This window comes from Talpa occidentalis, unplaced genomic scaffold (genome assembly GCF_014898055.3).
Source record: "Talpa occidentalis isolate TD23 unplaced genomic scaffold, MPIMG_talOcc4v2.1 talOcc4.3, whole genome shotgun sequence".
Classification (NCBI taxonomy): Eukaryota; Metazoa; Chordata; class Mammalia; order Eulipotyphla; family Talpidae; genus Talpa; species Talpa occidentalis.
In genome coordinates, this window is record NW_023603184.1 from 101675671 (window position 1) to 101702092 (window position 26422).

The 26422-nt window shown below is 37.9% G+C and overlaps 1 protein-coding gene across 1 annotated transcript in view; it reads left to right on the forward strand.

Annotated features, from left to right (window-relative positions):
• Window positions 1-3912: 3912 nt before the first annotated feature.
• The window catches only part of GORASP2 (golgi reassembly stacking protein 2), a 32971-nt gene continuing 10461 nt past the window's right edge, over window positions 3913-26422 (forward strand). Inside the window, exons 1-5 of the mRNA XM_037523521.2 lie at window positions 3913-4090; window positions 19566-19646; window positions 20765-20968; window positions 21414-21500; window positions 25993-26123. Of these exons, the coding sequence (XP_037379418.1) occupies window positions 4028-4090; window positions 19566-19646; window positions 20765-20968; window positions 21414-21500; window positions 25993-26123 (566 nt within the window). The 5' untranslated portion in view covers window positions 3913-4027. The remainder of the gene's footprint in view (window positions 4091-19565; window positions 19647-20764; window positions 20969-21413; window positions 21501-25992; window positions 26124-26422) is intronic.

Sequence of the window (26422 nt, forward strand, 5' to 3'; positions counted from 1 at the left end):
GGGAGCTGGGTTTCTTACTGTCTGAGAAAAAAGCTACAAGTAAGAAGAAGGAAAATGCTGGAATGAATGCCGCTGTGTTAAATTAGTATTGGAGACAGTATAAACTCATATTTAGTTTAATATCTACAGATAGAGAAATATAGGAATAATTATAGATATGTGTATATACATAGAACAATATACTTATATTTATTGATCTATCTCTACATCTGTATCTATATATATTATATTCACATTTTCTTGCTGTCTACTGAGGAAGTCTAATGATATTGACACTCCAGTAGTGATGAGCACATCCAACCACAAATCTTGGCTCCTAAATACTATTCTCCAATAAAAAAGATCAGGGTTCCTTGGAGGAATGACAGATTCTGGGGTTGGATCAAGAAACATGCAAGATGAGCCGATAGCCTCTTTTAGTAGCAGAAAGTACTGAAACACTCCAATAACAAAAGAATGGTTGCACAACAATGTGACTGTGCTTAATAAAACTGAACTGGACACCCAGAGATGGTTATGATGGTAAATGTTTTGTGTACTTTACCACACACATAAAAAGATGAGGGCCTCATAAAGGGACACAAAACCTAACCTGAAAGTGCTCCCTATGGGATCTAGGAAAATTTGGACAACAAAATACACTATTATACATTCCCACCGACACTGAATAGAATAATATTGAATTATAATCAAAGCACTAAATAAATATGCATGAGACCACACTGATATAAATAAAAAAATACCCTAAATAGGGAGATAGGACAAAATTTCTTACAGAAGAATTCCAAGTTATTTCTGTAAATACTCCCCTTTAGGAGGTTAGATTTACCTGACAGTAAGTTAGATTTAAGGAAAGGGGGAAAAATTAAAGTAGAGAACATCCAATAAAGTGATCAAGGTTAACATCACTAGTAATAAGTCACGTACCTTACTCCTAATATGATGTAGTGAGAAACATTTCACCTCTGAGGTTCTCCCCAAAACCAGTTAACCCAGAAAAATCTTGGACAACCAAAATGTAGGGATATTCTGCAAAATAACAGATGAGTGCCCATGGAAACTGTCAAGATTGTGAAAAACAGGAAAGTCTGAGACCCAATCACAAACCAGAGAAGACGAAGGAATTAGGACAATTAATGATTCCACCTGGAATCCTGGAACAGGAAATGAACATTAATGGGAAGATTTGTGAAATTTAAAGTATGTTTAGAGTTTAGTCAGCACTAATGTGTAAATTTGGTTTCTTCACTTTGAGAAATGTATGGGAGATACTCACAAGAGGAGAACTTGAGAAAAGAGCATACGAGGACTCTCAATACTGTAAACCTGACAATGTTTGTTTTTTTAAGAGACTAAATAAAAACTTTGACAATTAAGGTGATGGGAAAATCAATAAAAACACAAGAGCATCAGTATACAAAGAAACATGCAAGATGGGCCTTATGGCTATGATTGGTTGCTGGGAGGATCTTTCCAGCGCTAGAGATTCTCATTGGCTCTGACTATCCACAAACAGCAGGGTTTGTTGAGCATTGCTCTAGGGTGCTAGTTCTTAAAGTTTGTGTGTATCAGAACCACCTGGAAACTAATAAAGAATACTAGGAACCAGCCTCATTGCAGTAGAGTAGCACTGGAATGTCTGTGTTTTCTGAGGATTCTGGTTCATACCCGAACTTGAAAATCATTGCTCTACTGCTCTTCTATTAACATGACCATTCATTTACTAACCATTTATTGAGCCACTACTCTATACCAGTTCTTTGTCAGTTCGTTGTTTTTTTTAAAGATTGATTTATTTATGCATACAAGAATTGGGGTGTAAGCCAGAGGTGTAGGGGGGTAGAGGATTCACCAGAAAAAGGGTGGGGAACAGAACAGGCAGACTGACTGAAACACACTGCTGAGGGGAGCAGCGGGTGAGGCATGAGAGGTCTGCTGCCCACGTTGATCCCTGGGGTCATGATCGAACTCCTGCTGCAGTGACTGCTGATAGTTTGATAGCTTGATAGCACTGTCTTTAATCCCTGCACAACTGGGGAGGTCCTCCTTTGTCAGTTCTAAGGAAAAAATAGCACATAGGCAAAGACCATGACTCAAAGAGATAATATTCTAATGTTCAAATAAACACACACTGACTGAGTTTTCTTTTATTTCTCAGTTCCAAGTCCCCACCATCCGGGTTTTTGTTTGGCTTTGTATTGGGAGTGGGGCAGAGTTTTTCCTAACTTCAGGGATTATGGATTAATATAGGTCTTGGTTGCCTGTAGTTCCCTCTACTCCAGTCAGCTGTGGCTGGGATTCCATGGAATATAACATGACCCTTCCCAAGTTTTGTTTTTTAAGCAAAGCAAACTAGATTAGGAAGAGGCCATAGGTGAGGGAGACTCTACTGTCTGACAATGCAGAGCAGTTGTCATTGAAATTCAGCAGAAGCCAAACTTTCCCAGGGCTGTCTGGAGGCAAATATATTAAGCTGCACTAGCCAATATGATAGACATAACCCTTCCAGCATGAACTGTTTATTTATAGGAACTCAGAATAAATGAAACCCAGAATAGACACACAAAATTGAGTCTCAGATGCTACTTCCAGAAAAATAGCTTTCTTCTGGTTTGATTTTTTAAATCTGTAGATATTTAATAATGTTGAGCTTTGCTTTTCTGCTGCCTCTTATATTTCAAAGTAAAAACTTGCAAGCAGCAGATTCCTACTTTAATTGAGGCTTGGGATTCTATTCTCTATCCTCTGAGCACATTCCCTAACTAAATAAAAGATCTAACTAAAAATGTGATAGCAACAAATAAAATATTGGGGGCTAGAATATTTCATAGGTGACAATATGCACTTCAAATTGCTTCACATCAGAGTACATATATTCTCTTGATTCACCATTAGCCATGGTCAATTGACCCTTGGCAAAGGCAATAACTAGGAGTTTTAGAGGCAACACCAGCAAAGGACAAAAGGAACAAAGAGGCAGAAAAAAATGTGAATACATCTTGGCTACCTAAAGGAAGTGAGATGAGAAACCTAGCAGCAGCAGGCAGTGGAACGCCAAGGAAATGCAATTAGGCTTCTAACTCTGGCATGGCTAAGATTGTGATGATTTTGTGATCTTGTTCTCACAATGAGAACGGGGAAAGCCTGGTGGCGCAAGGGGTTAAGCATAGCACCCTGAAGCAATCCGCAGCCTCTGCAGCACGAGTTCGATCCCTGGCCGGCTAGAGAGCAACCCACATGGCGCAGCAGACCTCTCCTGTCTTGCCCGCTGATCCCCTCAGCAGTGTATTTTGTCAGTCTGCCTGTTCTGTTCCCCGCTCTGTCTCTGGTGTGAATCCTCTCACCCCCCCACATCTGGCCTATACCCCAGCTCTTGTATGCCTAAATAAATAAATCTTTAAAAAAAAAAAAAAGTACTTAGTGGATTCTCCTTGATTCTTTGGGACACATATTTACTGAGCTAAGCGGATGCTGTATTCAGCTCACAGAAAGCCACTATCCCTCTCCTCTGGACCTGCAACGGGAACTATAAACCCAAGACTAACAAGCAGAACTCAAGATGTGCATTTACCCCTATTCTTTCCAGCAGCCGTCCTTTCACGGATTCGACCACTAAGGGGCGCTGCAACCAAGCGACTGTTCTTCTTGACAAACGGAAACGCGTCTTGATGAATATTGTCTAGTCCAGGCTCCCGTAGCAAGGTGCCGCGACTGGACGAACTGTATTTCTCCTCTCGCGCGAGAAGAGTAAGCCCCGCCCCGCACACGCCTCCTCTTCAGGTCCCGTCGCCCCGCCCGCGCGCGCTCAGGCCCCTGGCGGTGGTTCGCGCTAGGTGGCGCTGTCTGCGGCGTCCCAGCCGCGCCTGCTGCGGCGGCGACGATCTCCCGGCCGGCAGTGCGGCCCGGCTCTCGGGCGGCTGCGAGTGCCACGTCCCAAGTGCTACGCGGAGGAGCGGAGCGGGCGGTGCGCCGGGGTGGGGAGCAGCGCGCAGCCGGCCCGGCCACGCCACACTGATCGCCTGCCGCCATGGGCTCCTCGCAGAGCGTCGAGATCCCGGGCGGGGGCACGGAAGGCTACCACGTCCTGCGGGTGAGGGCTCCGACGGCGACCCCGGAGCGGCGGGTGGGAGGTGGGACCCGGCCTCGGGGAGGCGAGGCCCCGACGGGCGCCTTTCCGGGGCCGTCAGGCCGGACCCCGCGAAGCAGCGGCGACCGTGGGCTGGGGCCGGGGGCAGCTCGCACCCTGCGGCCCCGGCGCGCCCGCCCCGGGCCCAGCGCCCGCCGCTCTGGGAGGACGAGCTGGAGCCGGAGGCGGTCGCCGGAGACTCCGCCGGGGGCGGGCCGGGCCGGAGCGGGGCCACCTCGACTCGCGTCCCTCCTCGCGGCCTGCCCTGCCCCTCCGCACACGAGCCCCCTCCCCGTAATTCCCAGCTCCCGAAGTTAGGAAGTCTTGGGGGCAAAGTCTGCAAAAGAGGTGATGAAGGTCGCGTTTGAGTTTTCTGAGAGAAGGAAGCCTAGAACCCAGAGAGCAGAGGCGGGGATGCGACGGCAGGTGTTCGTGCGCCTCCACACCGCCTGGCCGGCGGGAGAGGCCACTGAGGCAGACCGGAAGCGAAATGGCCTGGAACTGGGGTTGACGGGCTGAAATGGACTTGCTTTGGACAGGACCTTTCCATCTTCTGTGTTGGCTGCTGACCTCTGCAACCCTCCCCTTCCAGATTTCCTGGAGGGGGGAGAGAGGAGGTCTAAACGTTCTTTTCTGAGGCTGCTCAGGGGGTGGAGCAGATACAGGTGTGGATCTACAGTGGTAAGAGAGATATTGGAAAGGGACGGTTTTTTGGGGGAAAAAAATACCGAGGTAAATGAAGGAAAGCCACCTCAGTTACCAGGATGCAGGGAAACTTGAATCTCAAAAGATGTTGGCTAAGCCGCTGCTTAGGAACATCCCGGTTTGGGTAAAGCTTGTGGTTCTTTACTCATGGAACTGGGAGTCTTTGAAAGTAGCAGTGATAGTTGTGTGCTGTGACACCTGCTGAGTGGTAACATGGTGAACTGTCATTAAAGTGGCCCCAATGTGTAGTACCATTTCAGAAAGTGATAGAGTGTCACTGTATATTAACTCTTCGCAAACAAGAGTACTTTCACTGAAAGAGAATGTGCTTCCTAGTGCTACAGAAATGTTCTGCCATAGATACTGTTTTAGGTAAGACAGCATTCCTAAACTAAATTACCCAAGTATCTGGGTGATAGAACTGGGATCGGTTACCTTTATAATTTTCAGGATTATCAAGTCTAGTTGTTTGTTCCTGCTACACTGATTTTCACAGTGGCATATTCTGACCATGAATCCTTGGGGATTTATTTTATTTTTATGATACATGCACTCAGTAAAACACATTAGTGTTAGTGAATTTTAAAAGTCTTTTTGAAAGAAAGCTGTACACATCAAAAAGATTACATTCAGCGACCTTTGTTAATGACATTCCCATATAAAACAAACTGAGGTGCATTTTCTTTACATTGCGCACCTCAGTAAATCTGTGCTCATACCTGTTCAGTAATGCAAGTGTGTTATTAATCTATAAACTTGATTTTTAGAAACACCAGTCAGCCTTCGCTTCCAGTCTGCATCTGGTGTGTAAGTGTTGCAAAAGATGAAATGATTCTTGTTTCATTCAAGTTTTATTAGAGGGAACTATAAAATAGTAGATATAGTAAATAATACATAGTTTAGTTTTTTTAATGTTTCAGAGTCCCTAACCCACTCTGTTCCCGATTCCGTATTGGTTTTCTTATCTTTGTTTTTAGAGAGGAAAGAAGTTATTAAATCTCGACATAAAAATGTCTCCATTACATGAAACATTGCCTGAATGTACCAGCAGTATACTATTGCGCCTGTAAACCAAAGGAAATATAGCAGGGTAATTTTGGAGTAAAATGACTCACGTCTAACAAGTTCTAGACTGATTTAATCAGAAGTTAGTTTTCTTTAATCAATTTCCTAGCCATTTTCTTGTCAGTAACAAAAACTTGTGTGACTGAGTTCTGAAATACCAATTATAGTTACACCAATATTCACTGTGTTTTATTGTTGTTTGAAAGTCCCTATAATTCATATAGGTTGAACTTTACATTTTTTCCATATCCATTGCTAGATATTGCTTTAAAAAAATTTTTAGGGGAGAACCTTGAAATGGTTCTAGATTTTCTGCTCCGAGCAATGTACTTTCCTTTTTATGTATTATGTATGTATGTGTGATGAACATTTTCATGTTGTCATCATATTGTATATCCTGGTCTCCATACACACCCTAGAAGTAACCACCACATAGTTACTTACATTTCCTTTCAAAAATGTTATATGCTTACCAAAAAAAAAAAAAAATCTGCCCCTCCCTTCTCTTTCATTCTTTTTGTTTCTTCTTGTAGCTTTGGAACCCTGTGATATATACTGTTAAACACCTTGGTCTTTTTATTTGATAACTCATTTTTGCAGACCTTTCACAACAGCACAAAGGATCTGCTTCTTGCTTTCAGGTCCCAGGTGATCTGTTTGGAACAGTTTGATTAAGCAGCACCTCCTGGTGTTTGGATATTTAATTTTTTTAGTCTTCTTCTAGTAGAAGTACATATCTACAACCTTAAATCCTACCTTTTGTTATCACTTAAAAGGTACATTTTCCTTGATTATTTAATCTTAGTGTTGTCTATGTAAATGGTCATCATCTTAGGAAAAAGTTATATTGCTCTCTGGTTATCAGCAAGTGTACATTAGAGGTCATTTGGATATGTTCAAAAAGTATAATAAAGAATCTAAACTACTTGTAATTCCACCATCTAAAGATATATACTGGTGAAGTATTTTTTTGTAGCCTTTTTCCCTTATGCTTAACATTGCCCCTTAGCTGTGTTTCACATAGATTGTGAACCATATGACTTAAGAACAGGATATCACAAGTTATGTTTGCCTTAAAACCAAAATATCCAATAACTGAGGTTTTAATAAATATGTGCCTAATCACTTACAATGCTATGCATTGCGTTTTAGTGAAGATTGTGTTTCAGAACATTTTGTGGAATGGGCCAACCTCTTCTTGTATGTGCATGTACATTTGCATGTACAGGAAAATGAAACAGGTAATAAGCCTGGATATTTAAAGGATTACTGGCAGATGGTGATACATAATTCCTTTTCAATATCAATTTTATGAAATTTCTGCAATGGTGAAATATTTGTATATTCACAAATACAGTTACAAAAAGTTATAAGTATAGACAGCTCATGGAAGATTTTAGAATTTTTTCAAAAATCATTTTTTAAAGATGACATTTCAAATTTCTTTATGTTGTATGTCCAGTTCCACGTTAAGGAGAATGCCAATTTTATTCCCATTCCAAATATTAGGCAGGATAATGTTTTTAGCCAGGGCTTCTCAGTTTTGTTAGAAATTACTGTAGATTGCTGGATACAGAATTCTTGCCAGAATTCTTCCATTAACTATCAAGTAAACTCAATAAGGCCATTTTCAAAATTACATTTCTGGATCAGTTTCTAAATTAAGATATTCAGATTAATTCCATTCTACACTTAAATACTCCTTGAGATCTAGAATACCTCAGCCCACTGTGGATCCAGTGCTCACACTTATATGGGGATGTGAGAAAATGTCATGTTCACACCATTCCTTATTTCCTCTGAGAGGGATTTTGAGGTGATGGATGTTTTGTAGGAAAGACTTTTGAGATGAAGTGTGGTCCTGTGTAATAATAGGTCTTTATCTCCTGAGTCACTTACTGCAGACTGGACAGATTAGGCACTCTCCCTAAAGGAGAAAGTGACTGCTAAGTGGCATTATTTCTGTAGGAAAGAGTAATAAGACCATATCTAACTGTTATATAGTACCATTCTGTTTTAATGGTGCTTCACTAATGTACACTAACTCTTGCTATAATACCATTTCAGTTCAGTATTTAACTTTGAAAAAGTGAGTTCCTGGTATTTAATAGTTATAATGTTTTATTTACTAATACTGTGTTTCTCAAACTTTTAAAACTCATGCCCCCTTTTGAAAAACAAAAATCTTACTACTATCCCCCTTTCTCATTCATTCTAAAAACAATGTGTGGAAATAGAAAACAGTTGGGTTATTTGATGTTTTCCAAATATAAAGTTATAATTGAAAAAAAATATAAATACCATATGAAGATTCTGACTTGTACCCCACCCCCAGCATTGATCTTTCTGATAAAAGGCTGCAAAATTGTTTATAAGCATTATTTGTGGTTACTTTCTTTTTTTTTTTTTTTTAATTTTCTAGAGGCATGTCTTATTTATTTATTTATTATTTGTTTGTTTGTTTGGTTTATACATGCACTGGGTACAGTCAGAAGCGCGGGAGGGTGAGAGAATTCACCAGAGCCAGAGCGGGGAGCAGAGCAGGCAGAAGGACCGAAGGACACTGCTGAGGGGAGCAGCGGGCGGCAGGAGAGGTCTGCGCGCCATGTGGGACCCTCCTCCGGTGGCCGGGGAGCAGCCGGGGACCCCGGCTGCAGAGGCTGCAGGCAGCTTCGCAACCCAGCGCTCAACCGCTGTGCCACCGGGGAGGCCCTATTAGTGGTTACTTTCAAATGTCAGGATCAGATATTTCAGGTTATGAAAACCTTGGACTACAATTTTATGAGCCTTAAGAAACTTTTAGGAATTTAAGTATCTTTAGAAATAAACTTTTCTCAGTAAAAATAGGCCTTGAACAACTAGTGTCATGTGTATATATACTTTCATATTTATTGGATAAAGTATATTTTAATGTTTGGACTGTCTTCCTCAGGATCCTGCTGGGGGTGGGTTATTAGGATTTCTGTTTCTGGTCGGTAAGTAGTTCAAGAGTACACAGCACTGGCTCTAGGGCCTTCTCGGTCAGATATAGACAGGGTTTTTAATAATTCCCTGAAATTTTCTTAAGAATTGAACTTAGAATAACTGCTAGCATTAGTACATTCATTTTACTGGCTTTACTAGTCTACTGAAAGGGTTATATTGTTTTGATTGATTCACTAATACAATCTTAACAGTCTAAACTAGAAAATTAAAAAAAAACCTAGAAAATACTTATCTGTAAAGATTTGATATTTATTTTGGAATCTGATTGCATGTTGCCTTGGGAGGTGTAATTATAAAAAAGGATGGCTTTTTTTCAAACAACATTAAAAACCAAAGCAGTTATTTTTGAGAAATTATATACTTTCCTCTAACATTGCAAATAAATTTACTACAATAGGAAGAGAATTTTGCTGGAATAGACTTGCTTTTTTTTAGTTAAAGCATCAAGTTGAAGTCAAGCACATTCTCAGAAATAAGGAGCTTTGTGTCTTAATGGACATGAATTGTTGAGAAACTATCCTAGTAGACCACTTGAGAGCATCCTTGGGAATCACTGGATTCTAGTGTCACCCATTACCTCCTTATGTTTCTTTTTTTTTTTTTGCTTTAAGATTTATTTATGCATATAAGAACTGGGGTACAGGCCAGAAGTGTGGCGGGTGAGAGGATTCACCACAGACAGAGTAGGGAACAGAACAGGCAGATTGACTGAAATACACTGCTGAGGGGAGCAGTGGATGAGACAGGAGAGGTCTGCCTCGCCATGTGTGTAGCTTCCTGGTTGGGGATTGAACTTGTGCTGCAGTGGCTGTGGATAGCTTCTTAGTGCTGTGTCTTAACCTCTTGCGCCACCAGGGAGGCCTTACATCCTTATGTTTCTTGGGGAAAACTTTTGAACTTCTTTGAACTATGTTTTTTTACCTGAGTAGTGGAGATAATCATTATTATGACAGTCCCTCATACTGTTTTTTAAGCTAAAAACCACATCAAATGTTGTGTATGAAAATAATTTGGAAGAAACAGTGCTTTCCATCTCACTGTTTATCCCAAAGATGAAGTGAGATATTCCATGTAAAGTATTTCATGTAGGGTATAGAATATAATAGAGATTTAGTAAATGTTAGTTGTTACTTTTATTATTAGCATTTGAATTGTATCACCCATTGCCACTATTGGAGTGGCATTACTAGTTAAAATATACTAGTTATAAATATTTTGAGTAGTGTTTTTTAATCATTCAGCATCTACTTTCTATCCATGATCTAGCTCTGTACTTTGCTGCTGTTTAAAATATAAGTTTTGGGGCCTCCCCGGTGGCGCAGCGGTTGAGCGCTGGGTTGCGAAGCTGCCCGCAGCCTCTGCGGCGCCGCTTCGATCCCGGCTGCTCCCCGGCCATCGGAGGAGGGTCCCACATGGCGCGCAGACCTCTCCTGCCGCCCGCTGCTCCCCTCAGCAGTGTCCTTCTGCCTGCTCTGCTCCCCGCTCTGGCTCTGGTGAATTCTCTCACCCTCCTGCGCTTCTGACTGTACCCAGTGTATGTATAAACAAAACAAACAAACAAACAAATAAATAAATTAAAAAATGCCTCTATTAAAAAAAAATAAAATAAAATATAAGTTTTGGATTAAATCTGACCATTAATTTTATGAATATGCCTGCTAATTTTTAAGGATCCTTTATTTTAAAGGAAATTTTTTAAATATATATTTTTAAAGGTAGGTAAGTACAAGTGTCCTTTCATTGCTTTGCCACAGTGTTAGTAAACATGTTAGTAAAAATGATTGAAGAATTCTGTGTAATTAAAGTGATCTTGTTGGGTTTGATTTTCTATATTGTAAACTATAAATAGACAGTCTTACTGTGAGTTCCTTAGGTTTAGAGATGATCTAGTCAGTGTCCTCACTTTACTGTTAAAGGGGCACGGAGATTATTGCCCAAGGTCACATAGCAAGTTTTCTTTCTCTAAGAAACAAGTAACCTTAAGTTGATCTTTGAAAAATATAAAATGAAGTGACATGTTGTCAGGAGTTTTTGTTTCTTTTAAGACATCCTTCGTCATCATTTTCCTAACATACAGGTATTTTCTAGGAAGCTATTATGTAATGAAAATGTTTTATTTCTTTTAGCTATCTTTAGAATTTTATTTCAATTTGCTTTTTATGTTACAAAATTATAGGAGCAATGTCAGGAGAGCTTGCTTTATTTGGGTCAAATACAGGAGGAGAATGTTTTAGCAGGTGAAACTTGAACTCTTCTAGTCAACTGCAAAGTTGATTAAGTTTGTATCAAGTCCCAGATAGGGAAACTAGTCATAGCAGAGTTCCCTCCATTCCAAAAATGCTTTTTTATAACTATGAAACATTTAGGATTTTTTTTCAATTATGTCACATTCCCAAATCTTTCTCCATCATTTTTACTACCTAAGCACACACATAAGGCTTTATGTGTCTAATTGAAGTCAGTTATCATTTAGGTGTTAGCTTAGGTTGAGGGTTTTTTCCAGTCTCATTTAACATCTGTCTACTTTTTTTTTTTTTTGAAAACAGTACAAAAGTGAGTGTTAACATTTAATTGAGAGCCAGAGGAGATGATGGTGTAGACAGAAAGTTATTCATAGGGACTTACCTGCATTTTATGTGTGGAATTAGCGCAGTAATGAAGAAGCAACAATTACATATTCCACTGAGCCAATTTTATGGAACTATCTCCTTGATTTCAAAATTAAAGGGTGATAATTCACATACCTGCCAGAAACGTGGATAAATGTATTTTTGTATATCACCTTATAAAATACTTGATGTGATGGTATCCTTTGTTCTGAAGGTAGGTAGCCTTGTGGTTACTTTCTTTGTTACTTGAAGGTTTTATACCCCTCACCTGGAAGTATTTAGGTAAACAGAACAGTACAGTTGAAGAGATGCCTCCTCCCATACTCTACCAAACTCTTCTCTGCATTCCCTCCCTCCCTCCTCCAAGCTAAGGTTAAAAGGGGGATGGGTAGGGAGCTCATGTGAAATGATTCAAATCTAGTATAAAGTATAATATTTTTTTTTTTTAAAGATTTATTTATTTATTTATTTATACAAGCACTGGGTACAGTCAGAAGCGCGGGAAGGTGAGAGAATTCACCAGAGCCAGAGCGGGGAGCAGAGCAGGCAGAAGGACCAAAGTACACTGCTGAGGGGAGCAGCGGGCGGCAGGAGAGGTCTGCGCGCCATATGGGACCCTCCTCCAGTGGCCGGGGAGCAGCCGGGGATGGAACCGGCGCCGCAGAAGCCGCGGGCTGCTTCGCAACCCAGCGCTCAACAGCTGCGCCATCGGGGAGGCCCTAAAGTATAATATTTTTAATCCCAGAAAAAGATGGATGCTTCACTGGAAACAACCAGTAAAGAACAGTTTGGTCCATACACAAAAAAAATTTCAGTCTAAATCTGAGTGATCCAAGATCAGAAAGTAAGAGAAAAGTCAAAAGTTCAATTGTTTTATTATCTGGAGGTTGAGTGGACAAAAGAGCTAGTGGTATTTTTCCTGAAGGGCAATTTTTTCAAATTTTTTATTACAGCTCAAAGTACGAAATACATTTTCCATTATAACCATGAAAAATACCCTTGGTATTCAGTTAGGGATTTTTGATGTTCTGTCTATTCAGGCATATTCCTGTTTTGACATTGGTCTATTCTGTCATGTCATGATCCACTAAATTGATTTCAGAACCCACTGAATAACACCACTTTAGGGATTATTTATGTATGATTGGTGATTCAAAGTCCTACTTCTAATCATTGGTGCTAATTTCTTTTTATATAGTGGGGGAGGATGTCCTTATATTGTGCAGTTTCTATCATCTCATTTTTTGCTTCTTGAGGAATGAAAGATGTTATTTCAGGAGTGCTTAGGAGAGAAAGTATTTCTTCAACATGACTTTTATTTTGGTGATATAACCTCAAAATGTAAAGCTTGAACTCTTACAAGTGCCAGTAACTTTTCATAATTTCTTCTACCTATAATATTGTTAACATTTCTTTTTATAGCTATCATATTATAAGCATAATTGCTCTTTAGTATTTTCAGCTGCTTCATTTTGTTTCTTAATTGTTCAGGGGTGATCACATGCCAAGAATAAGTGGGAAAAGTGCAATCTCAACATGCTTGTTAGAACCCTTAGGAACGGATTTGTATAGAGTCATATTTTTCCTTAAAGCTGAATATTTACTGCTTTAGGTATCCAAATAATGTTATATGAAAATCTACTTTTAAATGTGTTACATACTTTCCCAGTATCAAAGATGGATATTAAATATAATTTAATCCCTTTGTGTCTTTTTTCCTTTGAGGCATGATTGACACGTAATATACTAGTCCCAGATATACTATCAATACGTGATTGAATAGCTGTGTACATTGCAAACCAATAACCATAATAAGTCTAGTTAATCATCATACATAGTTACAAAATTATTTTTTCTTGTGATTAGAGCTCTTAATTCACTTAGCATAATGCCCTTGAGGTCCATCATGTTGTACAAAAAGGCAAGATTTCATTCTTTTTTATGACCAAATAATACTTGAGAGAGTGAGAGAGAGAGAGAGAGTGTGTGTGTGAGTGTGTTTATCCATCCATCAGTAGATGCTTAGCTTGTTTCCATACCTTAGCTATTGTGAATAACGCTGCAGTGAGCATGGGAGTGCATCTATTTGAGTTAGTGTTTTCATTTCATTAGGCAAGATACCCAGAAGTAGAATTGCTGGATCATAGAGTAGTTCTATTTTTAATTTTTTGAGGAACTTCCATGATGTTTTTCCATAGTGGCCATATCAGTTTACTGCACCAAAAAAAGTACAAAGGGTTTCCTTTCTTCCACATCCTTGCCAACACTTATTAGTTCTTGTCTTTTTGATATTAGCCATTCTAACAGGTATGAGATGACCGTGGTTTTTGGTTTGAATTTCCCTGATGATTAGTGATGTTGAGCATCTTTTCATGTACATGTTGATCATCTCTGTGTCTTTGGAAAAATGGCTGTTAAGATCCTCTGTCCTTTTTTTAATTGGCTTGCTTATGTTTTTTACTATTGAGTTGTAGAAGTTCTTTATATTTTGGGGGTAGTTAGCTCCTTATCCAGATATGATTGTAAATATTTTCTTCCATTCAATAGGTTGCCTTTTTATTTGTCAGTGGTTTCTTTTGCTGTGCCTTTTAGTTTGATGTAGTCCTGCTTATTATTTTTCTTCACTGTATATGTCTTTTGGAGAATGTATGTATACCCATTTCTATGGGTATATGGTAAAGAGTGGAAGATTGTGTGTCAAAGGTGTGCTTATTTCATCATTAATAGATATTGCCAAACCGTTCTATCAATTATAGTCCCATCATCAATAATTGTGGTTTCTGATTCTGCCTCACTAGATTCTGATATCCTCACTAGAACTTAGTATTTTCTGTCTTTTTCATATTTGCCATTCTGATAGCTGTGTGGAAGCTTTACATTGTGGTTTTAATTGCAATTCCTTGATGATTATAGAAGTTGAGCATATTTCATATTTATTATCTATATCAGTATCCTCTTTTACTAAACCTGGGTTGTCTGTCTTGGAAACTTTATTGGGATATATTTTATAGACCATTAAATTCAACCTTATAAGGTGTACAGTTCAATTGCTTTTTTAGTATATTCACAGAGTGCACAACCAGCACTATTATCTAATTCCAGAATCCTTAATCACCCCAGAACCTGTTCTCTGTTCCCAACCCTAGCCCCTGGCAACCACTAATCTACTTCCTATCCCTATGGATTTGCCTTTTCTAGTCATTCCATATAAATGGGATCATAAAACCTGTGGTGTTTGTAACTGGCTTCTTTCATTTAACATAATGGTTTCAAGGTTTGTTGGTCGTATCATTACTTTTTATTTACATGTAGCATTACGTTTTACTTACACTTTTATGTGTCTGTTGATGTACTAAATTTTGTTTATCCATTAATCAGTTGAATTGTTCCCAATTCTGGGCTGTTGTGAATAATATGCAGATAATGAAATTTGTATACAAGTGTTTATGTGATCATGTTTTCATTTCCACGTTATACTTAAGAGTAGAATTCTGTCCTGCATCTCTTTTACATTTTCAGGATCTGTCAAACTGTTTTCCACAAATAGCTGTACCATTTTACCTTCCCATCATCAATGGGAAGACCTTGTTAATATCTTTTTTTACTTTAGTCCTTCTTATGGATGTGAAGTGGTATCACTTGTTTTTCTTAATGATTTACAGTAGAACTGAATACATTTCCTTTGTTATATGTTTATTATATCTTTTCATTCCCTTAATGTCTTTTGATGAGCAACATTTCTTAGTTTTAGTATAGTTTATCTTTTTTTAGATTATTGTTCCCAGTTTAAGAAGTCTTTTCATACTTCAAGATCTCAAAAATAGTCTCCTGTTTTTCTCTAAAAGTCTTTGTTTTTACCTTTGACTTTTAGATTTGCCATCCATCTGGAACTGTTTTTTGAGAAGCAATTTTTTAAGAAGTTTCTTCCTCGCTGACTAGCATTTTATGTCCTTTTCCTTTTTTAAAGGGGTGAAAAATAAGGTAATAAGGTAATATACAGGAATTAGTTGGTTACAAAGATTTGCCCTCAGGCGGTGACTGCAGAGATAGGATGATGGACTTAAGATGTGTAGGATTCCTATCATGTCAGAGTTAGCTAGTTATTTCATTAACTCAGACACATTGAATCTCTACATTATTCTTGTAAAGTAGTTGATATTGCATGTGAGAAAATTGAGGCCCTGAAAGGTAAATAAAATTTGTTAAGTTCACAGTGCTATTAAACAGGCAGAACCAGGGCTCAGAACCAGTCTAGCTTTTAGACTATTGTTTTTTTATTGTACATTTTTTCAAAATCCCATAAAATATTAATAAACTTTCAGATTTAACCTGTTCATGTTGGATTTCTGTGATAGTTGACCCAGTAATAAATGTTAAGTGAACTGTGGAGTCGTGTGTGTGTGTGTGTGTGTGTGTGTGTGTGTGTGTTTGTGTGTTTTAAGATGGTTTGAAGGACAACAATTGAGAGACCTCATAGGGGACTGAAAGTATTGAAGTGGTAATCTGATGCTTAAGAGATTAGTTGCCTAAGAGACTCTTGTCAGTGGATAATACTGCCAGAAAAACTTAACCTGTCTGGATACTTAATTTGCTATGTTGTAGATCTTACTTTCCATGATGAGAAATGGAGGAAATTTCTTTCACATGTATTAGGATCAAAGAGCATTTCTAGACCTCCCTCTACTGAGTGTTGCCAGAATTGTGCTAGTTCTAATGATATTAATAAATTTAGGAAAATACATTTCTAAGTCCATTTGTAACAGAAAGGAGATCTATGTCTATAGCAAATGAAAATGGGAAGATATAGTGAAAGGATTATTTAAGTTTGTTTTAAATTCATATTTAGCTATTGAATCTTTTGAGTTATGGGGAAGAATTCTTCTAATGCCATTGGAAACATTACATTCAATCAAATAATGGTAAAACTTAATACTCAGCGGGTGGTATAAGAATCAGTGTGCATGATATCCACTTCCTGAGTTGGTGGTGTCATTACAAAAGTACTGTCTTTAGCCCTTTTATTTATTTAATAATAGAGGCATGTAAAACTTACATGCACTGGGCACAGTCAGAAGCGCGGGTGAGAGAATTCACCAAGCCAGAGTCAGAGCAGGCAGAAGGAGCGATACACTGCCAGCGGGCGGCAGGAGAGGTCTGCGCGCCATGTGGGAGTCTGGTGGATGGCATTCGCAACCAGCGCTCAACCGCTAGGCCCGTCTTTAGCCCTTTTAAACCGAAAAGTAAACTTTTGGCAGCCTCTGTGGAGAGGTCTGAAATTGATCAATGAACTTGTTGTTTCTAGATAAAATGGTCATTTGGTAACATTCAGATTCAGAGAATGTGACTAGATACAGTCCCTTTTAAATGAGAAACTTCATTCTAAGGAGGCTTCTAGGAACTATGTTAATTATCTCCTTTTCACACCTGAGGCATTTCACACGTAATTGATAGGTACCTAACAGATTTCATGCCTAGGAGAGCATCACTTTCTTTTCCATTGACCTCATTTATCTTCTGAGGGCTGCAGGCCACCACCCTTTTCCCTTCAGAGTGACCATTTGGGGAGAAATCAGTCTGCGATTTGGGTTCTAGACATTTTGCTTACATCTAAGAAAGCTGAATGTAAAAAAACTAAACAAATGTGTATTGATAATTTTTATTACTGCTAACACCTTTAAATAGTAAATCCCTTTGATATTTAATTTGTTTTATTTACAAAAATGATATAGTCCCAGATTTGCAGGAGAACTTACAGAAAGCAAAATTAGACAGCTTCAGTAAGGTAAATATTGTTTTGTAAAGGACAGCTGTTCCTTACTGTAACAAAGGAAGAAAATCTAGTTTTACTTCTTCAGAGGCAATGATGGCATAATTTGGTTTTAAATAAATAAAAGGTAATATTAATCCAAGCAGCAATGAGTGGTTCTGCTTGATGTTATCTGGCAGTAGAGGAATATATTCTGGGAATAATCTAGATTCCATTTTGAAAACATTAAAATGATTTGTTTACTGTGTATACAGCTGTAATTTTTATGTAGGGGTGAATATGGGTACTTTATTTGCATAGCCTCAGAACTGTTAGAAGAACTGCTTGTGTTAGGGGGAACAGAATGTCCTAAAGCTAATTCCATACAGGCTTTGTGGACTCCACCCCCACCCCAGGCCAAAGCCAAAGACACTGGGAACTCCAAATCCCATCACCACCAAAGGGAAGGTAGCTGGGACCTGAGGGTGGGGTTAAGCAGCCAGGTGGATATAAAAGGCAAACACGTGGGCTTTGGGGGATCCCCTATTTTGGCTCTCCGCCAGCTCGCAGTGTCCTGCCAGCTCTGAGAGTGACTTTGGGTTTCCAGGTCGTTGGATCGGGTAGGACGCATTAAAGACTTTATTTCCCTATTTTCTCCCTGAGTTGTACATTTTCCTTATTTCCTTTTCTCTTGTAAATAAACCTTTTATTAATCTTTTGTGTGTGTCTGTAGTAGAGTGTTAATAAGTCCCTTTAAAGCACGTGGGTGAGTACCCACAGCCAGGAACCCGTTCAATATCGGGGCTGCTCTATAACAGCTTGGCGCCCAACGTGCTTTGCAAGCTTCACCCATGGTTGACCAGCACAAAGTAATTTTTCTTGCGTTGGTCACCATAAAGCGCATTAGGTCTGCATAACACTTGGACAGTTATAGAAAATTAGCCTACAAATACCCCTGCAAACTTCATTTTTGTAAGAGAGCCTTAACAGCACTTAATAACAGCAAGCAGAATAAAAATTACTTAAGAAATTATGAAAATATTTTGGAAGAGGAATACAGAGTGGATTGTAGTCGCTTTTGCTCTTCTGTCATATTGCTGTTATAACTAGCAAATAATGGTTTTATTATTGTACTTTATAAAATTTTATAGTTTATTTTAATCCATCTCAAATTTGGAATGCTAAACATTTCAGTTTTGGGGAAGATAATTACTCAATCTTCCACTTAAAGTTCTCTATAAATTTGGTTCCACCTTTTCTAGCCCTTATTGAACTCATAAGTTATACTTTTCAGTTTCATATTTACCACTAGCCAGCTATAGGACCATAAGCAAGTCATAGAATGGTTTCTTCACCGTAAAATAAAAGAATTTCACAAAATTAGTGGTTTTAACCCCTTGGGTTATGGCGAAACACTCTAATAATTTGGTGAAAGCCATGGATTTTTAAATTCCAAAAACTGCTGATTCATACAAAATGTTGCATTTAATTTCAAGAGCTGTGTGGTGTTCCCTGAAACCATCCACAGATTTCAGTTTACGGTTCCCCTGAATTAAGGGGTTTCTGATTTTCAAAATCTGCAATTCTGTATCCCACACAACCCTGTTGTCTAACTACATTACATTATAATCCTCATTTTTTAGACTCCTGCTTCCAGGTTTTTACTCATTATTTCATCTGTTTTCAGATGTCCTTTCTTATCATCTTATCCATCTTTCATCTTTGAAAATTCTATACTTTTTGTAAAGCACAATTCAAATGTCATTTTTTTAATGAAGCTTCTTCAGTGAGAATTAATCATCCTGTTAGAACTTTGTAACTCCATTTACAGTCCTTAACCGCTTTGGTCTTACATATATAGTGATTAAAAGGACTGTGTGACCTCTGTTTCCCATCCTTTTTTTGCCTGTTCCTCAACAGATGATGAATGACTTGATGTCAGCGACTGTGTTTCTATATTAGCTTTGTAACTAAATGGTGCCTTGCTAATAGTGGTCATGGAATAAGTGCTTGCTAAATTGAATTTGTCCCTCAGTTGTAATGACTGCTAACTGCTGGGAGGATTGTTCCCACCCTGTTGCAAAAAAGTAGAGAGTGTTCTGACATAGAACCAGAGGGAAAACCTCATGTGTAAGATAAACTTAAATAATGGGTATTATTTAGGGAACTGCAAGGGTCTTGTCTGGGAGAGATCAGAGAACTAGTGTGTTATCAATGAAATGTATTTTACTGAAAAGAAATAGTAAAATTAGCTTACAATTTTTTAACTTTTAATTTTTTAGCTTTTTAATTTTTTAACTTTTCTTTTTTGGCATTTCTGTTTTTATAGGTACAAGAAAATTCCCCAGGACATAGAGCTGGACTGGAGCCATTTTTTGATTTTATTGTTTCTATTAATGGTTCGAGATTAGTAAGTTCAATTTTTTTAATAGTTTTGCCTATAGTGTTTTATAATCTTTTGAAAATGGAACTTTTCAGATCATTTAGGATGGATGTTTATTCATCAGTTAAGGCCATTACATAGATGTATGGCACAGTTTGTAAAAATAATCATGCGTTAGTAAGCGTATAAAAATGTCAAATATATACAATATAAATGCGTAATATATATACTAGCTACACACCCCAGTGATTATCTTAGCGGAGTAGAATCACTGGCACTTTTACTTTATATATTATTATATGCAGAAAGAAATACTTAAGATGACAAAGATACTTTTTAAAGATATCAGACTTTCACAGGTTGTTGACAAATGGATTAATAAAGCCTACATTTTTAAAAAACGTAATGGTTTTATTGGAGCTAAGTTCCATCATATATAAATAATTTTTTTAGAACTTGACAGATTTGTTCCAGAAGTACAGAATTAAAACCACTTGTTATAAGCTGTTTTCACTTTACTTGCAGTAAAGTTGTATAGGAAGGAAATTTTATAATTTCATTAAAAAAAAATTCTTATGACAACAGCTATTTGGTTGGTTTATTTTTTCACAACAGTCACTTAAGTTTTTTTCATTACTTATCAGTGCCTCATACTTAATGGCCTTTATTCATTTGTGTAATGAAATATTTAACATACTGCTTCCATTATCTTTTCCTCTCAGTTCCTAATAAATAAATAAAGTATATACTTAGCAGTAGAATAGGAAATTAAACTTTCACCCCAGTAAATGTTTTAGATTTTAAAATCAGAGTCTTATCAACTCTTGTTAGTAATATGACTTCTTATGGAATATTTTGTTTTTCATCACTAAAGTCCTAGATCATGCCAATGATGTTGCATTGCAAATTCAGGAATCCATAGTCAGCTATTAGAAAAAAATCAGCAGTTTCTGCTAACATAAGAGTTGTTCTTAATTTCTTGACATCTTTTACTTGGGGGACCATTTGAATGTTAATGAAACCTTTGTTGATTGTTTTGTTATGTTGATTATTAAATGTGCTCCAGTAGGGCCATAGGAAGCTTAAGCTGAGATTAATTAACACTGCATTTTTATTGAAGGAAAATTATTTCTATGTATTCACAGAATAAAGACAATGACACTCTTAAGGATCTACTGAAAGCAAATGTTGAAAAGCCTGTAAAAATGCTTATCTATAGCAGTAAGACACTGGAACTTCGAGAGACCTCAGTCACACCAAGTAACATGTGGGGTGGCCAGGGATTGTTGGGAGTCAGCATTCGTTTCTGCAGCTTTGATGGGGCAAATGAAAATGTTTGGCATGTGTTGGTAGGTATCAACTGTGAGTTGGTACATGCAACTTAAGAAGTAGTGTAGAAAGGTGTTTTAATAATAGTCTCCTATTTGGTGAGATTGTAAGGATATATATTAGGCTAATTTTAATTTCTGAAAACAGAATTTATTGTTTTTAATATATGTATTATTAAGAAAATCTTGAGCAAGGTAAGCAAATACAGATGCTTAAGAAGTTTTTCTAATGACTTATGTTAGAATAAGATATATTAAAGTAGCTACAGAAATATTTTAAATAGTAAATGTGATTTTTATGCTTGGAAGATTTAAATATATACTGTAGTTTGTGACATCTGATATCTCTAACAAGACAAAAAGATGGAAGTTTTAAAATTCATTACATTTAAATACTATGAATTGCAAAATTCAGAACATTATTTTATATACATTAATTTTGGGGTATGTTTTTGTGTCATACTAGGAAGTAGAATCAAATTCTCCTGCGGCATTGGCGGGTCTTAGACCTCACAGTGATTATATAATTGGAGCTGATATGGTCATGAATGAGGTAATTAATGTATTTATTAATAACATAAGTTCATATAACATTTTCTCAATGTTTACATTCAGAAGTATATTTACATACTTCGCATTTACTATTGAAATTTAGGTCTTTGCTCTTTGCCTCCATGTATTAAACAGAACATCTGGGAGGTTATCTTACTAGGTGTAGCTATGAAGAAAAACATGCTGAGTGACAGTTGCACAGGTTGTATGTACTGTATATAGAAATTTTTTATGTACCTCAAGGCTAAATTAAATCCACATTTTGGTTAATAGATTTCATTTTTTCTTTCCTTTTTTGGCTCTTAAAGTGACAAAATTGTCTCAATATATTAAACAAATCCTCTTTCTCTTCTGTTAGCTAGTGAAAGTATATATTGCTAAATCAAAATTGAGAGAAAAATACTCTGCCATCTTGGCATCTGTGGAGGCCTGCTGGAAACAGGACTTCTCAAATGTGGTTGGAAGCCTATGGCCATTATTGCTGGCTACCAGCACAGCAGGGCCTCCTGAACCAGAGCAAACATACAGCTCTTCTTAAAACTTGAAGGTGTTGGGCTTCCCCTGGGGCGCAGCGCTTGAGCGCTGGGCTGCAAAGTTGCCCTCAGCCTCTGCAGCGCCGGTTCGATCCCCTGTCGCCAGGCGAGGGTCCCACATGGCGCGCAGACCTCTCCTGCTGCCCACTGCTCCCCTCAGCAGTGTATCATCAATCTGCCTGTTCTGTTCCCCGCTCTGACTCTGGTGAATTCTCTCACCCTCCCACACTTCTGACTGTACCCAGTGCTTGTATAAATAAATAAATAAATCTTTAAAAAAAAGAAAAAAGAAAAGAAATGGAGAAAAGTAATTAAAAAAAACAAAAACAAAACTTGAAGGTGTTTTACTTGAGACGAGACTGAATTCTGTCTAGATAAAAAATATGCTCATGTGTACAAGGGAAAGAACAACACAGTGACTCCTGGTGGCAAACCAAATAAAACTAGAGTAATCTGGGGAAAGGTAAAGTATGAACATGGAAATAGTGGCCTGGTTTGCACCAAGTTCTAAAGCAACCTTCTTGCTAAGGCCACTGGAAACAATCCATGTGATGCTGTACCCCAAGAATTTAAACATATTGAAAAGCTAATAAGAAAAGTGAATTTGTTCTCTTGTTAAAAAAGAAAAAGAGAGATAAATAAGGTGACTAGATAATCAGATCTTAATAATGGAGAATAAAAGCAGAATATGTAGAATTTGGGTGTAGAAGGGTTTTACAAAAATTGCTGACTAGTTTTTAGTAGAACCAACATAAGGCCTTGTACATAGTAGGTAAGTAATATATTGAATTAAAACTTGCTTGGAGTATTAGTTTTAAGGAATAATTTTTTTCCAAGCCAAACTGTATCCAGCTTTATTTACATATTGTTTATGTAATACTTTACATAAACAATCATGATGTTTCAGATAGGATATTGGCAGATAATCATTAACAGTATACAGCAACTTGCAAAATCTTCCATTCAACAAGCTACCAAAATCAGAAAGCCGCTATAAAACCTAATGAAGTCTTCATTTGATGCTCTGAACAGGGAAAGTTTAGAATGAGAGTTGACATTTCACAATTAGCATGTAGTTTAACAACTTTTCAAAAGCCAACCCTGACATTAGGTAATGAAATGAAAATGGCAGATTTCTCAGTCTGAAGAGGCACAATCTAAAAAAGGAACTGCTCTTTTTTTTTTTTTTTTACATTGTTGTTCATTTTTAAACTATTTGCTTCCCTCCAACCCCTCAGGTGTAGTCCCCATGGTATTTCCTTCCCCAGTGCACCCCTGCACCATCACCTCAGTCCCCTGTGCTTCTCCCTCCCTCCTTCTGATCCATCTCCCTCCTCCTCCTCCCCTACAGTATGTCTCTGATTTATAATTGTCTGTTTTTGCTTTGTTGTGTTTTGTACTGTTATTATTTTTTTACACTGATATCTTACTTGGTTCCCCTATATTCTTGCTATAAATGAAACCATCCAATACTTTTTCCTTCTGGCTTATTTCACTGAGCATAATTCCTTCTAGCTCCATCCATGTTGCTGCGAATGGCAATGAGTTTATCTTTTTTGATTGCTGACTAATATTCCATTGTGTATATCATACCACATCTTCTTGATCCAGTCATCTATTTTTGGGCATTTGGGCTGTTTCCAGGTTTTACCTATTGTAAATAGTGCTGCAATAAACATAGGTGTTCTTGTGAATCAATGTTTTTGTGTCTTTTGGGTAGATATCTAGGAGTGGAATTGCCGGGTCATATGGAAGCTCCATTTTTAGTAGACTGAGGAACCTCCAGACAGCTTTCCATAGTGGTTGGACCAGTTTGCACTCCCACCAGCAATGTAGGAGAGTTCCTTTTTCACCACATCCTTGCAACATTTGTTGTTGCTAGTTTTTTTAATATGTGCCATTCTTACTGATGTAAGGTGGTATCTCAATGTGGTTTTGATTTGCATTTCTCTGATGCTAAGGGATGTTGAACATTTTTTCATATTTCTGTTGGTCATTTGCATTTCCTCTTTAGAGAAATGTCTTTTAAGTTCTGCCCATTGCTTGCCTGGATTGTTTACTTTGTTTTTGTTGAGTCATGTGAGTTCTTTGTATATCTTTGTGATCAGTCCCTTAAGGATCACTTGTATGGAGTGCAAAAATTTTTTCCCAGTCAGTGGGTTGTTTCTGTTTTGGTTAATGTAACTCTTGCTGTACAGCAGCTTTTCAGTTTGATGTATTCTCAGGTGTTTATCTTTTCCTTGACTTTCTTTGCTTTGGGTGGTGAGTCTTTAAAGATATGTTACTGAGATGTATGCTTTATAGTGTTTTACCTATATTCTATATATTTCATGGTTTCAGGTCTTATTTCCCAGCCTTTTATCCATTTTGAGTTGATTTTTGTGCATGGTGAGAGATAGTGGTCTAGTTTCATTTTTTTGCATGTGGTGGTCCAGTTTTCCCAGCACCGTTTATTGAACAAACTGTCCACATTCCTTTGCATATTCTTTGCTCCTTTGTCAAAGATTAGTTGTCCATATAAGTGTGGCTTTATTTCTGGGCTCTCTATTCGGTTCCATTGAGGGACTGCTCTTTTAATGGATGTCATCTCAATGGTGACATTAGAAATTCCAGATTGCCTGACATGTGGTCTCTGCATTTTTTTGAAGTCAGGTCTCAATAGGTCTTGATAGGTCTCTCTGTGCTTAAGGGAGTCAAGTCTATGCTGAAGACTAAGCAGGAGAAGAGGACCTCAAAACAAATTTTAATTTTTCCCCACTACAGGGTGTCTGCCAAGGTGCCTAATGTGTGCCAAGATCAAGGAGTTCCTCCCCATAGGAACCAAGAGGAAGGCTCTCAAAATACAAGGGAAAAGTTTTTTGCCCCACATCAATATAGCTTCAGAGACACTCTATCAGTGACATATGCACTTCCCTAAAAAAACAGCAATAAAGTGGTCTGTGTGCTAACAACATAGCTTAAAACAAAATTCTGCATTTTTATAAAATTTGAAAATAGTATTTCAAATTGTACAGTCATCGGAAGCACATAATTATCAAAAATGCACAAACTCCACTTTGGCATCTCTAGCACCTTCCACTTTCTGTTTTGGCATCTTCATTTTCTGCAGTGTTTTATTCCCATCCTTGCCAACACTAGCTTTACCCTTTTCCCATTGGTACCTCCTCTCCCTTCTTGGCAGGATCCATTTTAGTCTTGGACTTTGGCTTTGGTGGAGCAGGTTTAACAGATCATCTTACAGACATCCTTTGTGGTCCGTCCTTCATCTGGGCTTTATGTCCTTTAGCATCCCCTTCAGCCTTTCTCTTGGGTGTGGTGGCAACAGGATGTAGGCACTGGACATAGGGATGCAGCAGCTTGGGCTTTGTTCAGTCTGGGGGTTGTTCTCACCTTCACATTGCTTCAGGAAATTTTATGTCTAGGCATATGACCCAGAATCGTATAGTAGGTCCGAGAATAATGTCATTTTGTTCAACATCATTTTTTAAATAATGTCTTGTTGATAAAGAAAAAATCCCGGCCAGTCTTTAATGAAATAACATTATTCTAGAACCTGGTTTCACTTGTTATATGTCATTTAACTGAAAGTAGAAATTTCCAGGCCTCCTTGATAGCTTAGGGGTTAAATCTTAGCGCTTTCACTGTGACGGCCCACCTCAGTATTTCAGTATTTCAGTAAATCTGCCTGCTCTGCTCCCCACTCTGTCTCTGGTGAATCTTCTCACCCCCTCCCCCCCCACACACCTCTGGCCTACACCCCAGTTCTATGCAAAAATAAATAAATAATTTTTTTAAAAAAAATGAATAAAGTAGAAATTTCCAAGAACCTGCTGATGACATTGAGTACTTATTATATTTTTTAAAAAGTTTTCCAGATGATTTTGATATTACCCAGTTTTGAGACCCACTGTTTTAAGTTCAGTAACATAAAAACATTTTTCTCCTGTGATGCTTTTGCAGTCTGAGGATCTGTTCAGCCTTATTGAAACACATGAAGCAAAACCATTGAAACTGTATGTGTATAATACAGATACCGATAACTGTCGAGAAGTGATTATTACACCAAATTCTGCATGGGGTGGAGAAGGCAGGTAAGGCCATTTTTTAAACTAAGTAATAACTGCTTAAATTTTCCAGTCAAATATTATAAACATTGATTGTTTTTATTCAGAAATAGTTATTGGCTTATTGTAAGACTTCCCTTGAGAAAAGGAAAGAGCTGACCTAGAATATTGAATCCAGTAATTCATTTCTTAAAATACATATATAAGGAATTTGGTATATATACTGTATAGTTGATCCTCGAACACATGGGGGATTAGGTCATCTATCCCTACACAATTAAACATCTGCTGTGTAACTTTTGACTATCCCAAAATTTACTAGTAGC